Source organism: Onychostoma macrolepis, chromosome 08 (assembly GCF_012432095.1).
Source record: "Onychostoma macrolepis isolate SWU-2019 chromosome 08, ASM1243209v1, whole genome shotgun sequence".
Taxonomy (NCBI): Eukaryota; Metazoa; Chordata; class Actinopteri; order Cypriniformes; family Cyprinidae; genus Onychostoma; species Onychostoma macrolepis.
This window is the reverse complement of record NC_081162.1, coordinates 19,039,759-19,055,161: the sequence shown is the minus strand read 5'-3', so window position 1 is coordinate 19,055,161 and position 15,403 is coordinate 19,039,759. Positions and strand designations below refer to the sequence as shown.

Sequence of the window (15,403 nt, the reverse complement as noted above, 5' to 3'; positions counted from 1 at the left end):
GAATGTAAGCAAACCTGTATTTCTCTCAGGTCCTTGTCAGCCAGGCCTTGTAAAGGGTCGATGAAATTCTGTTTGACATCAATGTCCAATGAATCCTTCACCTCTGCTAGCCTCTTCATACTTTCACCAACATCAACTAGAGCACCACCTACAGACACATGTGGTTGTTTTGTACATTTGGTTAGGAAGAGAATTGCAAACAAAATCTCTTGAAAAAGGTTTCAAAAGCTGTACTCATTTTGTAAACTCACCAAAGTTTGTGTCCTCTCCGAGTTCTTTGCCAAACTTTGCCATGCATTCTCCCAGCAGCCCCTCCGCCTGTGGATAACCTGGACTCTTCACCTGCCCTCTAATCTTAGACATGGTGTTCAACATAGAGAGCTTTGCACGTGATGCTGTGTGAAAGGAACGGAAGGAAAAATATCTTTTACAGTAATAATCAATAATGTTTATTGCATGCATCTGTTCTGCCAGAAAAAAAAGTATACATCTATTTTGATGCAGAAACTTAGCTCATGTATACAGCTGAACACACAGCCTTTCAAAGCATTTGATAGTGTGACCGAAAACAGGCGCTCAACACATGCATGCTAAAAGGTTTCATCCTTGTTCAGTGCCTGCGCTATATCTCACCAGATGTTAACATTGATAAAATGTCTCTGCACTTGTTTAAACTAGTTGAAAATAAACTTGTTTAAACTCGCTTTGGAATATGCCTACTTTCATACTATATGGTAGCTGAAAAACAATACATGAACTGAATAATAATAATGTCCGAATTCATAGCATTCATAAAACAGTGGGCAAAAAGCTCCTGGCTGACTTAATTTAAGACTACTGACGAGATTGTGTATTGCAAATCTGATGGGCACTTTTATCATCCCATGAGGCCACGGGAGAGGATTTGTAAATAAAAAGTGGATTTGTAATAAAAGTGAAGTGACTCAACTGACGCCATAGGCCACATGGCCACATGAAAAAATGGCGGATGTAGCACTATGCTGATGATAAACATTTGTGTCACACAATATATGCATACCCGTAAAAAACAAAGTAAACTCTGGGCTTAAGGACTATAATTTATAAAAACCTTAAATAGACACAAAGATTACATAAAAGCTCCAGGAGCATTTTTGATCTTACCTGGATTGGGCTGCAGGTACTCTGATGTTTTAGAGATAACTTCTATTACAGCTTTATTTGTCACATCTACTTTCTATAGAAACACAGAGGGGAAGTCACCACACTGAGAACACACACACAACCAGAACAGACACACTAACCAAGACACAATAAAAGAACAAAATTTCTTTGTAATGACATTAATATCACCTTCCAGATGAGGTTTATTTTGCTATAATGGCCAGCAGGCTATAATTGATCACTTTCTTATATTTTCTGCATTTATTATCCCTACGTAAGATCTATCAGAGCACTGCTCTTTAATTCATCTTTATGTGCTAGTATTCTAAGAAACCATTTACTAAAATACCGAATTACAGAAGAACTGAATGAAGAGGCAATATCAAATCTGTGAAGCCATTAATATTCAGTGTTGAACAAACAGATGATATCACTCAGGTATAGAGGAGAGGATTATTAAATTTAAAAAAAATCATGCAGTGAATAAACATTTCAGATAATTATAAAAACAGACAATCCTGGATCACTAAAGCCAAGCCACTTTCACTTCGTATGCAAAAGAAACTTTCCAGAAAAACACAGCTGGTGTAGAAAATCTTACTGATGGATGTGAGACAGAGATCAAGTCTTTGAATCACTTAATGTGTTTAAATCAATGTTTTTAGAAAGACTGTTGGCTGCAGTGTGGGAAAATACTATCCACTTACTCTCTCCAGGTCCTTGAACTCCTCGTCCAGTTTAGTTCCCTCAGCACCACCAACCTTCTCACTCACCATCTGACACAAACAGAGAAAGAAGCCATCATTAATCCAGTATAATCACAGTATTACAGTAAAATAGGTTGAATATAACTACCTAAGGTTGTACTGAAAATCAAAATCAAACCAAGACACAAATCACACACAGTGTGACCAGTTTAATCCAATTCATGAACAAATAACAGAGATATTTATATCAAAATGAAACATGTTTTGTGTTACGGTTTGTGAAACCTGCATCAGAATCAAAGCGTTATGACATTTTAATAAAAAAGAAATATTAAACGCATACAAATGCTGCATATACAGAAGTCTGACTGAAAAAAAAAATGTAGCCTGATTCTGTAACATCTAAAAATATGATATGATTCACCCAGTTCACTTTTAGAACTGTCAGTGATTATATAATTCATTGACAATCTCCCTGAATGTCAGGCAGAGAAAACACTTATAATGTTATGTAAAAGAAAAACTGTGTGGTGTCAGAAGCTCATTTTTCAAGTCTAAACCACACATAAAAGCAAGGACAGCAGCAGTTTTGACTCATGAGGGGTCCAAGGCAAGATCAAACATGACACACCAAATTTGCCTCAGATTCTGTCAGACAGACATTTATCAATTTACACTTCCCAAGCTAACTTTCACAAGGCACTCATTTTAGCACTGTACACATGTAAATCCAATTAGCCCTCCCCTCACCTCATTTCTCTTGCACTCACTAGGGTTGCAAAATTCTGGGAATTTTCAAGACTGGAAACTTTCCATGGGAATTAATGGGAATTAACAGGAATTAATGGGAATAAACCGGAAATTAGCAAAATTGCAGGAACTGGGAAATTAAATGTAGTTGAGAACAAAATCTTGCAGCATAATCTTGGTTAAAACAACCAGATTTAATGCAATTTCAGTTTAATTTCTACCCTACACATTACTCAGTCACATGCACACAGCACACCGCTTACTGCAGGGCTATTGAGGCCACACACACCCTACATGCACTGTGCTTTCCTCCTTAACATGCACAGATCATTTCTTAAATCCTGCACACAAAATATCAAAATGTCCATCTTGGTAAGTATTCACGTAAATTACATGAATATTACAAAAAAAATTGTGCTCTGTGTAATATACCGTGCCACTAAATTAGGCTATACCACTGTAAAAACAATATACTGACTGAACAAACATTTAGGCGAGATGATAATAAAACAAAAGTCTAAAAATAACCCTCCCCCACACACAATCCCCTCTAGTCACCTAAGAGGGGGATTCCCCTCCATTTGCTCTGAAGCCACACTTGCTGCATTTGAGCCCAAAGACTACATTTAAATATGTGACCCTGGACCACAAAACCAGTCTTAAGTCGCTGGAGTATATTTGTAGCAATAGCCAAAAATACACTGTATGGGTCAAAATTATAGATTTTTTTAATGCCAAAAATCATTAGTATATTAAGTAAAGATCATATTCCATGAAGATATTTTGTAAATTTACTACTGTAAATATATCAAAACGTCGTTTTTGATTAGTAATATGCATTGTTAAGAATTAATTTGGACAACTTTAAAGGCGATTTTCTCAATATTTTGATTTTCAGATTCCAGATTTTCAAATAGTTGTATCTCGGCCAAATATTGTCAGATCCAATCAAACCATACATCAACTGAAAGCTTATTTATTTAGCTTTCAGATGATGTATAAATCTCAATTTCGAAAAAATGACACTTAATCATTTAATCTATGATCTATGGGATTCAAGTTTAACTAGTAAATACCAAAAAGTGTTTGCAGCTAGACAATTTATGAGGTATGTGCTAGCTAGCTCGAGCTGTGATGCTCTTTCTGCTAGCCAGTTTTCTGTTATCATACAGAAGTACAGTACTGGTCAAAAGTTTGGACACATCACTATTTTTAATGTTTTGAAACATTGCATATCTTTTGCTCATCAAGTCTTCATTTATTTGATCAAAAATACAGAAAAAAAAAAACATTGCAAATATTGTGCAGTATTGCTGGTATTACAATTTAAAATAATGGTTTTCTGTTGTAATATACTTTAAAATATAATGTATTTCTGTGATGCAAAGCTGAATTTTGAACATCGTTACTCCAGTCTTCAGTGTTGCATGATTCTTCCGAAATCATTCTAATATGCTTATTTATTATCAATTTTGGAAACAGTTGTGCTGCTTAATATACCTGTGATTATTTTTCATGATTCTTTGATGAATAAAGAGTTTTAAAAAAGAATGCATTTATTTAAAATAGAAATCCTTTTTTAACAATACACACTACCATTCAAAAGTCTGGGGTCAAAAGAGTATCTTTTCTCTTTTTTTGAAATAAATTAATACTTTTATTCAACAAGGATGTGTTAAATTAATAAATTGAAGTAGTAAAGACTTATATTGTTAGTAAAGATTTCTATTTTGAATAAACACTGTTCATAAGTTTTTATTCATCAATAAATCCTGAAAAAAGCATCACAGATTCCACCAAAATTTTTTTTTTAATTTGTATTAGTTTGCATGCATGTGAGCCTATGATCAAACAAAATGTTTATATTTATGTTTGTATATGACACAGTTTTATAAATTTCCCCAAATTTCCAATTAATTCCCATAGTGTTGTCAAAAGAACCGGTACTTCGGTACCAAGTCGGTACTAAAAAAGTGAAAACGTCACGGTACCAGGTTTTTTTAAGTACCGGTGGTACCGAGTACCCGGTCAACCCGGTTCTTGACACGTACGGCCCTATGATTTCCGCGATGCAGAAAACGCGGACGGAATCTCGGAATCCAGTTATAAAAACGGAATGTCACGGAATTTGTCAAAGTTTGGATGAATTAATCAAAAGTAGGTCATTGCACTTAAATCAAATCGCGACATGGACTAGTATCTGTAAATATTAAGCCGCAAAAGTCGATTCAAATATGAATCCCGCATGTTCTGCGAGTCTCTGTGTGAGTGAATGAATGGCAGAGACAAGCGGTTTTTTCTTTTTTTTTACTACATACACTGAAGCGCGCCTGATGCTCGCGGTGATTCATCATCTGCCGTCTCAATGAGGACATAAATACATAAACAACATCTACATAACTGCTCTGAGAGTCCCCTCGCGAGCATTTTACCGTTTCATTGCGTCATATCATATAGCTACACACAGAAATGTAAAGGTATTCACGGCAACCCGTCAAAATAAAAGTTTATCTTAAAGACATTGTGCCAGAAATATAATTTTATATATATATAATTTTTATTTAATTTTTTTAATTAATTTATTTATTTTTAAAGAAGTCACACAATATTTCTTCCATATTTTAATTTTAATAGTAAATCCCCTTTATTTACCAAAACAATACAATGTGTTTAAATTTAATTAATTAAAAGACATTAAATTTGGGTGAAACTTGTTTACTGTTTTTCATACTTTTATTACTTGAGGAAAAACTAGAAACACAATTTAAATTAAAGTATAAAGAATGGCATTGATTTTTGTACATTTTTATTTTTGTTTGACTTTATTAAAAATAGTGTTTTTTTAATTAGCATGTAGTACCGAAATTGGTACCGAGAACCGTGGATTTTGACTGGTATCGGTACCGAATACTGAAATTTTGGTACCGTGACAACACTAAATTCCCATAAATTCCTGGTAAGTCTCAAACTTCAAAATATTTCCAAAATTCCCTGGACGAAGTTCCCATGGAAAGTTTCCGGAAATTTTCCTTTCCGCCCCTTTGCAACCCTACTTGGGAGGGATCATTTTTTCCCTCTGTATGTCCACGGTGTTCATTCTTAAAATTCTGACTGACTCCAATAAGACAATTTATTCTTAGTTGATCATTATGAATATTATACAGCACACCATCATCATGCACTACTTGGCCCTACTGTATTAAAGTGACAACAAAAAAAGCTCTGTGTGAACCTGTCTGCCACAACAGTTGTTGTTCTCAGGACTCGGAAACACATGCTCGTCCCACTCATCTTTAATGTCCTGAACATGGAATAGAGAACCAAAGACAGTGACTGTGCAACTGTTGAAACAGGGCCATATGTTAAGTCTCAATCCTCACCAACATATGTTATTCGTTTCATTGGTTTTTTTGACCCTAACTGGAGGAAGCGTATATTTCAACATGGAAAGCACTGGATGTTTGTCATATCACGTCATAAGAACATTAATCACAAACACATGTCATTTTATGGTGGTAACTTGCAATGTTGAGAAGTTCGTTTTGTTTTTATTCTGTTTCTATGACTGTGTTGAAGATTATACATCTATAACCACTGTTTCCATGAATTTTTCTCCTACTCTATACTGTAAGCACTTCCTTCGGTCTACTGAAACTGTAAACATCCAGGACTAGTTTGTGAACAACACAATCCAACTGATCTTTTAAGTCCATTCAAAGTTTAAAAAGACTTTCTCAAAACTATTTAAAATCCATTAAGGGAGGTTCTTGCAACATCTGCTGTATAGATTACAAAGAAATCTCTCGCTCCTAGGTTTGAAGAAAAAATAGCATTGCAATTCAAATTATTTAAACTATTTTAAACTAGGGCTGTCTATTGAATTAATGACATATGTTGATCACAATAGATGAATGTGTTAACACCACCATGCACAAAAGCAACCCTAAACAACTTGTTACAATTAGATCAAGATGAATAACACAGTTATTTTGAGCCAAACACATCAGCACAAGAACACTCCAATACAACCGTAGCTGTGTTTGATAAAGAGGTGTCTGCTTGCAGTGACCTTTTCACTCTTATATCCTCCAAGCATGTTTGCATATTTGTGCAATTCAGTTTGTTTGGCAGAGCAGGGCACAAAGGAAGCTAATTAATAATTAAACCAGTGTTTTGTGGCAAGTTAAGCAGCACGTCCAAACGTCTCCAATACGTTGAGGTGGGGAAAGACACTGGATAGAGTCAACGCCATAAACTGGGTGGAAAACATGATCTGGTGGCTTAGATTAAGGCCACAGATAAAGACTGACATGTTCAAGTTCCTTTTAATTTAACACTCTAATGACGGCAATATTGTCAGTGCCACCTTCCCAAACTATTTCAAATCCAATTTCATAAACAATCTTGTGGTAAAAGAATATATATATACTGATACTTTTCAGATACTTTAAATGTTTTTAAAAGAAGTGTCTCTTTGACTCACCAAGGCTGCATTTATTTGATCAAAAAATAATTATTGGGAAATATTTTTACCATTTAAAATAACTTTTCTGTTTTAATACATTTTAAAATGTAATTTATTCCTGCATAGCTGAATTTTCAGCAGTCATTACTCATTACATATTTTTCTGTGTCACAAAATCTAATATGCTGATGTGGCGCTTCTTAATTATTTCTTATTATTACCGACATGTAAAACAGTTACATGAATGAATGTTTTTTGAGGAAACTGTGAAAAAAAATTTATTTGATGAAGAGAATGTTCAAAAGAACATTTTTAATAACAATTGTGTAAAATTCGGTAGTCACTTTTGATTAGTGGTCGAGCTATATATTGCCAAGGCCGATATTTGGCATTTTTCAAATATCTGCATCGGCCGATAAGTTTTTCCGCTTTATTTTGACGGCGTGCCAAACTTTTATTTTCTGAGCACATAGCACTCACATTCTCCCCCTTGTTCATTGTTATCGTTCTGTCTAATATGCAAAGAAGTCGGTCTAATAATCAGATAGAAAGGTTAAACAAAGGAATTAAAATGTATACAAAAAGTATTATAACGATTGCTTTTATTAGTAATAGAAAGACAAAGTTTAAAAGACTTTCTCAAAACTATTTAAAATCCATTAAGGGAGGTTCTTGCAACATCTGCTGTATAGATTACAAAGAAATCTCTCGCTCCTAGGTTTGAAGAAAAAATAGCATTGCAATTCAAATTATTTAAACTATTTTAAACTAGGGCTGTCTATTGAATTAATGACATATGTTGATCACAATAGATGAATGTGTTAACACCACCATGCACAAAAGCAACCCTAAACAACTTGTTACAATTAGATCAAGATGAATAACACAGTTATTTTGAGCCAAACACATCAGCACAAGAACACTCCAATACAACCGTAGCTGTGTTTGATAAAGAGGTGTCTGCTTGCAGTGACCTTTTCACTCTTATATCCTCCAAGCATGTTTGCATATTTGTGCAATTCAGTTTGTTTGGCAGAGCAGGGCACAAAGGAAGCTAATTAATAATTAAACCAGTGTTTTGTGGCAAGTTAAGCAGCACGTCCAAACGTCTCCAATACGTTGAGGTGGGGAAAGACACTGGATAGAGTCAACGCCATAAACTGGGTGGAAAACATGATCTGGTGGCTTAGATTAAGGCCACAGATAAAGACTGACATGTTCAAGTTCCTTTTAATTTAACACTCTAATGACGGCAATATCGTCAGTGCCACCTTCCCAAACTATTTCAAATCCAATTTCATAAACAATCTTGTGGTAAAAGAATATATATATATATACTGATACTTTTCAGATACTTTAAATGTTTTTAAAAGAAGTGTCTCTTTGACTCACCAAGGCTGCATTTATTTGATCAAAAATAATTATTGGGAAATATTTTTACCATTTAAAATAACTTTTCTGTTTTAATACATTTTAAAATGTAATTTATTCCTGCATAGCTGAATTTTCAGCAGTCATTACTCATTACATATTTTTCTGTGTCACAAAATCTAATATGCTGATGTGGCGCTTCTTAATTATTTCTTATTATTACCGACATGTAAAACAGTTACATGAATGAATGTTTTTTGAGGAAACTGTGAAAAAAAATTTATTTGATAAAGAGAATGTTCAAAAGAACATTTTTAATAACAATTGTGTAAAATTCGGTAGTCACTTTTGATTAGTGGTCGAGCTATATATTGCCAAGGCCGATATTTGGCATTTTTCAAATATCTTTAGCTGCTGATAAGGCCTCTTTCACTCATAAAATATACATTATCATGTTGCCTGCTGTCTGAGCTGTACAGTTTCATTGCGTGGGTGTCTGATAGAGATCATTACTCTTGGAGACAACAAATGGTCTTTTGGTGTCTCTGGATTTCTTTGAACATTATATTTTCTGTAATACGAGTTTATTAGAATTGCGAGTTTATATCTCAGAATTGCGACTATATCTCAGAATTGCGACTTTATATCTCAGAATTGCGAGAAAAAAAAGTCAGAATTGCGAGCTCATATCTCACAATTGCAAGAAAAAAAGTCAGAATTGTGAAATAAAAAGTCGCAATTACCTTGTTTTATTTTTTTATTCAGTGGCGGAAACGGGCTTCCATAGAAAACACAGAAAATTCTGTGTTTGGCAGGGAAGCTTTGTCTCACGAATAACGGAAAATTCCGTGTCTGGCTGTGAAAGAGTTAATACATCTTTGCATTAAAGGGATAGTTCACCCAAAAAAGAAACTTACCCCATGATTTACTCACCCTCAAGCCATATAATAGCTTTATAATGGCAGTGAATAGTGGTAAAGGTTTTGTGGCTAAATAAAGTGGATAAATCCATCATAAAAAGTAATGCACACAGCTCCAGGGGTGGATAAAGGCCTTCTGAAGTGAATCAATGCATTTACGTAAGAATAATATCCATATTTACAACTTCATAAACCAACTCTCGCTAACTGCTGTACACTTGTTCACGAGAGTGGCATTTCAGCAGATGACGTGGGACGCAGGCATAGCGTAAGCTCCGGTGAGAATATGTCAGTCTCGCGAGAACCAAGTTTTGTTTAGAAGAAAAGGAAAACGTCTCCAGTCAGGCTTATATTGAAATCCTCTGACATTTATTTATTTATTTTTTTACAAATCTCCGTTTTGTACTTCTAATTCGTGTCCAGTGTTTTGTTTTGCTTTCTCCTCTGTGCTTCCACATTCGTCACTTCTCACCGGAGCTTAAGCTACGTCTACATCATACACCATGTCATACGCTGGAATGCGCATACGGCAGTTAGCAGAAGCTAACAATTAAGGTTTATAAAATTTTAAATATGAATATTATTCTTACACTTGAACACTATTAACTGCTATTATAAAGCCTGGAAGAGCCAGACCATTTTTAATATAACTCTGATTGTATTTGCCTGAAAGAAGAAAGTCATAAACACCAAGGATGGCATGAGGGTGAGTAAATTGTGGGGTAATTTTCATTTTTTGGGTGAACCATCCTTTTAACATTTTTCACAAAAACCAAAAAAAAAAACAAGCTTCATCTGACACGTATTCCAGAAAATATAATGTTCAAAGAAATCCAGAGACACCAAAAGACCATTTGTTGTCTCCAAGAGTAATGATCTCTATCAGACACCCACGCAATGAAACTGTACAGCTCAGACAGCAGGCAACATGATAATGTATATTTTATGAGTGAAAGAGGCCTTATCAGCAGCTAAAGAGATAATACAGAGGCTTGGCTCTGACACACACTTTTGATAAAGTAGGCAAAGTACAGCTAACTTTGACACAAATATTGCATGCACACAAACAGCCAGCCATGTAGCCAAAGCAGACCCAGCAGGAGAAGAGTGAAACCAAGACCAGACTCCATAGATAATGCAGTGCTTGTGAATCTAATGAAGAGAAGAATGCATGACTGTGAGTCAACTGCCACAGAGACAAATGCAATAAGGACTTACGCAATCCCCACATAACAAAACAAATGTAAAGCAAATGTGTTACACCTGCCTAAAGGTGATAGATCTGCTTTTTCAGCTAAAATACTTTCTACCATACCACTTTATGCCGAGGCAACTACAAAGTATTCGTAGGATGACTTCTAGGAGTGTAAACGATGTGGAACAGTTAAAACATTGCTGTTTGTTGAAGCATCCCAAAAAGCCTAACACAGCAACACTGGAGCAACCAATGGCATCTGTTTGTCTGACCAGTGGAGGACAGTGGGACTATTCATGAAAACAGTTCACTGTACTGCAGTGGTGCAGAAATTATTACCTTTTAGGCTGGCACCACCTCACTGACTGCAGTCGGTCAGAATTAGATGAACTTCAGTTTACAGGAGCCAGTCCACTTTCCAATTTCCAGACTTAATCAGTGTATCCACTTTCTAAACAATGACACCATTACCCAAGTAATATATTTTAAGCTAATAATTAAATACAAGTTTGTTTGTCAATAGAAAATTGCTATTAAAAATATTGATAACACATACTCTCTACAGCGGATAGACATAGACAAGCCCAAAATCTTCACAGTTAGCTTTGTTTGAGCTCTCCAAATGCTCTGAGAGTGGTTCAGCTTGTATATGTGAACAAACCAAGTGACCCCTTAAGTGCGGTTCATTTGTGGGTCTATTTGTGGTTCAATTTCCTTGTGATGTGTGAAAGCAATGATGTCCTGGAATGCTTTGTATGGACCTACATAACAGTAATTCTTGAAATTAAACTAAGCAGTTTATAATGTAGTACGATTCAGTATATAAACTTTTATGTTAATAAAAATTGTGTCACAGCGTTTACAACAAGTTTCTGTGCTTCTGAATGTTTTAGGATATGCGTTGAGTGATCTCTGATGTCTGTGTGTGATGTGCGTGTGTCAAAGAAGTGTATCAATATAGAACTCAGATTAAACTAATTTGGAACTATCTGTGCTTTGAGCAGTTTTAATGTATAACGTAATCCGGTATTCAGACAGACCATGGTATGATAGGCCTATATTTCTTGAGAAAAACAATAATTACTAAAACTGAACAATGAAATACAGCTTATTATGAAAAAAAAAAAAGGTAGGAGCAAAGAAACATTAACTTATGAGCAAAAAAATAAAGTTGAAATAAATAACTATGTAGCCTAATATTCCCTTTTAATTTTAAATTTGACTGAAATGCATTGTTAAAGCTCTGCAAATGTCTTGACCGGTGCACGATCAGTGATTGCCAGCTCTTCCTCAGCCCCTTCCCTGCTCACTTCACCTTCCCAATTTTCCAAGTCAGACTCCAGCATTCCACTGCTACAAAGAAAGCTGAGCTCTGAGTTCTTAAGAAGTTGTGGTGTGAACAAGAAACAGTCTGAGATTACTTCAGTGCTGAAGAGGACCAAAAAAAAAGAACCAGGTTCTTTTTGGAGTCCACTATATTGTGAAGACCATAAGGACTGAGGTCACTTTCAGCTGGTTCCATTTCTGGTTCACTTTAAGCGAACTAGGTCCGGTTCTTTTAAAAGGAACTATATGTGAAAACACACTAAATCCACCAACTTATTTTAGAATTGTCAGAATTTTTACTTGTAAATAGAACTTGATTTTTGCATATTTCACTCCTGATTCAGACGAGGTGATCTTTGCATTGAAGAAAGCAATATATGAATAGAGGACTCACATTTTAGCCAGAAGCAACAGTTTGCAGTTAAAAACATCTTAATGAAGCTTTTCACTTCACAAGACATAAACTGATGGACTGGAGTGAATTATTGTGATGTTTTTATCAGCTGAACTCATTCTGACGGCACCAATTCACTGGAAAGGATCCATTGGCAGCAAGTGATGTAATGCTACATTTCTCCAAATCTGTTAAAATGAAGAAACAAACTCTTATACATCTTTGGGCCCATGGCCTGAGGGTCAGTCAATTTTCAGCAATTTTTCATTTTTAGGTGAATATTGATTTAACAAAAAAATTAAATGGGAAAAAAAAATAATTTCATGGTGACTTTAATAGATTTATATGGAGAAGAAAACATTTAAACCTAACCTTAAAAATATTGTATTTATCCATGGATTACATCTTTTTTTTCTTTTGGCAGCAGATTAATTACAGGTATTTTTTCCCCTATATTAGCCAAGTTAAGCATTTTATATACCCTGGGTTTTTATACCCTGTCTCTTTGCAGCAATAACTGTAGCAAGCACGCCAGGTTCTATACCACAAAGACTATGCTGTAGTAAGATGTGTTATCTATCACATGCCAGTCATTTAGTTCGATCCACTACCATTTGGAAACAAGGCTGCAGAAAGCCAGAGCATAAAAATACTGTTCCTGCTCAGACAAAAAGCAAAATGAATAACATTCCCTGGTGTGTACATTAAAAAAGCAACCTCAAAGTAGCTCAAACAGTTCTCCGGACAGCACACCGAGAGGAAGGCTGGACTGAGGGTGTGACTGGTGTCAAGAGTTTGTGTTTTGGCAGGGTGTCCTGCCTGTGTCAAGTATTGATTACTCTGGAATGCTGGTATGAGTTCGCTGCAGCACTGCAGTCCAATAAAAAAGAGCCAGGCAGAGCAGAAGAGAGCACAGCAACCCCCTTAGTGTTGCATGATTCATACTCCGCCTCTCAGGCCCAAATGCTGGCCATTTTCCTTTGCCTTGCTGTACTCCTCCACTCATGTAAACCCCCCACTGGGGATCTGAGCATGTTCCTAACAGGAAATTGGGCAACCGATTGTCCCTTCCTGCTGAGATCAGCGAACAGGGACAGAAATGCGCTTCTTCCCCTACATCTGTACTCATGTGCCCTTTGGAAAACAACCGCTGGCAACGAGAAACTAACAAATTGACGAAAAACACATTAAGTCTTGAGTTAATTACACCATAAACCACAGACAAAGAACCTTCTCACAACACCACCACGACAATGCAAGAGCAGCCAAAATCAGGGAGCGGTTTTCATGATAACACATTTGATTGTCTTCACAGGGTCAAAGTGAGACTTTTGGCACATTTTAAGCCAACACATTGCCTGCTGCGAGCCCACGCACATGCATCATTCTGTTTTGCTTTTGCCATGATAATAAGCCAATATTCAGCTAAACTAAATGGATATAGTTTTGTTTAGATATAACTGGCCAGAAAAAATCTTTCTCCAAAGATCTGCTGTTATTGATGTTATGCAGTACATGTTCACGCTCCCATCATGTGTATTAATGTATTTGTTAATATACAATTGAAACCGATGTAAACATTAGTCAGTTTTCTGACAGCTTTTTAGTTTTCACTTTCCATCCTGTTAGCTGCTTTGCCTCAATCCTTTGGACAAAATTACAGAGATTGGTATAACAGTATTTGAACTTTTAATTCCTCCACTGAGCAAAGCTTGTTATTTTTATCCTGAATATAAGAATTTTCATATATTCTGCATTTCATGTTCTGGTCATGGTGTAAATAATAAGATATAATTAATACATTTGAAGTATCTTCACCCCAAAATGTCTGAAACATTGGCATACTCTTCCATATAAATTCAACACGTTGATATATGCAATATATTTATACGCATATTTATTTCTAAAAAAGCTTAAAAGGTACTGCACAGCAGGACTGACCCAAATTCTGCTCGTTTAATCACATACAGGTTTCTTTAACCCACTGACAAGTTACACGGCTGACTTTTGCTCATTTTTAAAACGAAAGCCAGCACTGTAAGCCACATTTTCCAGCTACAATATTGCCAGCATAAAGCGTGAACCATAGAAACAAGAGAGACACAAACAAAACGTGATTGTCCAACAGATGCCATTGAAGGAAACTGCGGTAATACTGGGTAAACCTGATGCTGCAGTATATTCTTTGTGTATTTCTATGCAGAATTTACATATATATGCTTATATTTTAAAACAACTTTAATTCACGAGTAGATCATGAACATATGCTTAGTGCCAAATCGTTGATTTTACTACAGTAAACGTGGCAAATAGAGCGATATAGTAAGGACGGGGGCGTTGTATTGCAATACCAAGCTAGAAGAAAACAGACACTCTTGTGCATATTTTTAACACATTGTAACCTGTAATTAGGCGTGAACGCACCCATAAAGTGACGCTGTCTATTTATGACCAGTGAAAGCTGTCAAAAATTTTAAATACTGCAATGACTGCAATTTAGGACAAGACCGACAATAAATACATAAAAGCAAGCAGTTTATAACTCTACAGGGATATGACATTTAATCAACAGCACGGTTTATCGTTGTAAATATTCAGAAAGAGTTAAATACACATAGAAGAAACACACACAAAACACTTTTAAAGTGCAGAATAGCGGACTGAAGTTTAGCGCAGCGTTAGCAGGCTAAGCTAATTGGCACAGCATTGCGGTTCAATGGAAGAAAACAACAGAAAAAAAGTAACTCGCAAACCTGGCTGGCTTTGTAAAACTGCTTCTTTAAGCCCGCCACGGACATCTTCAAAGCGTAATCCTCTTTTCCCGACGAAAAAAAGACCTGTAAAGTAGGTTTTTATACTGACACAACAGTGTGACAAAAGTCAACGGTCGCTGAGTGAAATCTAAAACTCAAGTCCTCAGATAAACGACACCCGCTCCACAAAAAAAAAATACTCCAGGTGGCTGCTGGGAAAGGTTTTTATAAAGCTATATTATTAAATGTTCTTCTGGTGGCTTTCTACTAAATTGTGACTTCAATACGGTTTACAGTGCATCCACCGCATTTGTAAGTCTTAAGAAACTAGCGGTTTCCTGCGCAACGCAAGCACATTCCTTGCGCGAGCGGAGAAGGG

General features: G+C 35.8%; 1 protein-coding gene across 2 annotated transcripts in view; it reads right to left on the bottom strand.

Annotated features, from left to right (window-relative positions):
- sh3gl1b (SH3-domain GRB2-like 1b) overlaps positions 1–15,403 on the bottom strand; it is a 21,419-nt gene extending 6,016 nt beyond the window's left edge. Inside the window, exons 1-5 of one of the 2 annotated variants that reach the window (XM_058784873.1) lie at positions 15,025–15,403; positions 1,851–1,919; positions 1,144–1,216; positions 252–395; positions 15–148 (exon numbers count right to left, since the gene is read on the bottom strand). In XM_058784873.1, coding sequence (XP_058640856.1) covers positions 15–148; positions 252–395; positions 1,144–1,216; positions 1,851–1,919; positions 15,025–15,069 — 465 coding nt within the window. In that variant the 5' untranslated portion in view covers positions 15,070–15,403. The remainder of the gene's footprint in view (positions 1–14; positions 149–251; positions 396–1,143; positions 1,217–1,850; positions 1,920–15,024) is intronic. The other variant, XM_058784874.1, reaches the window with a different exon arrangement.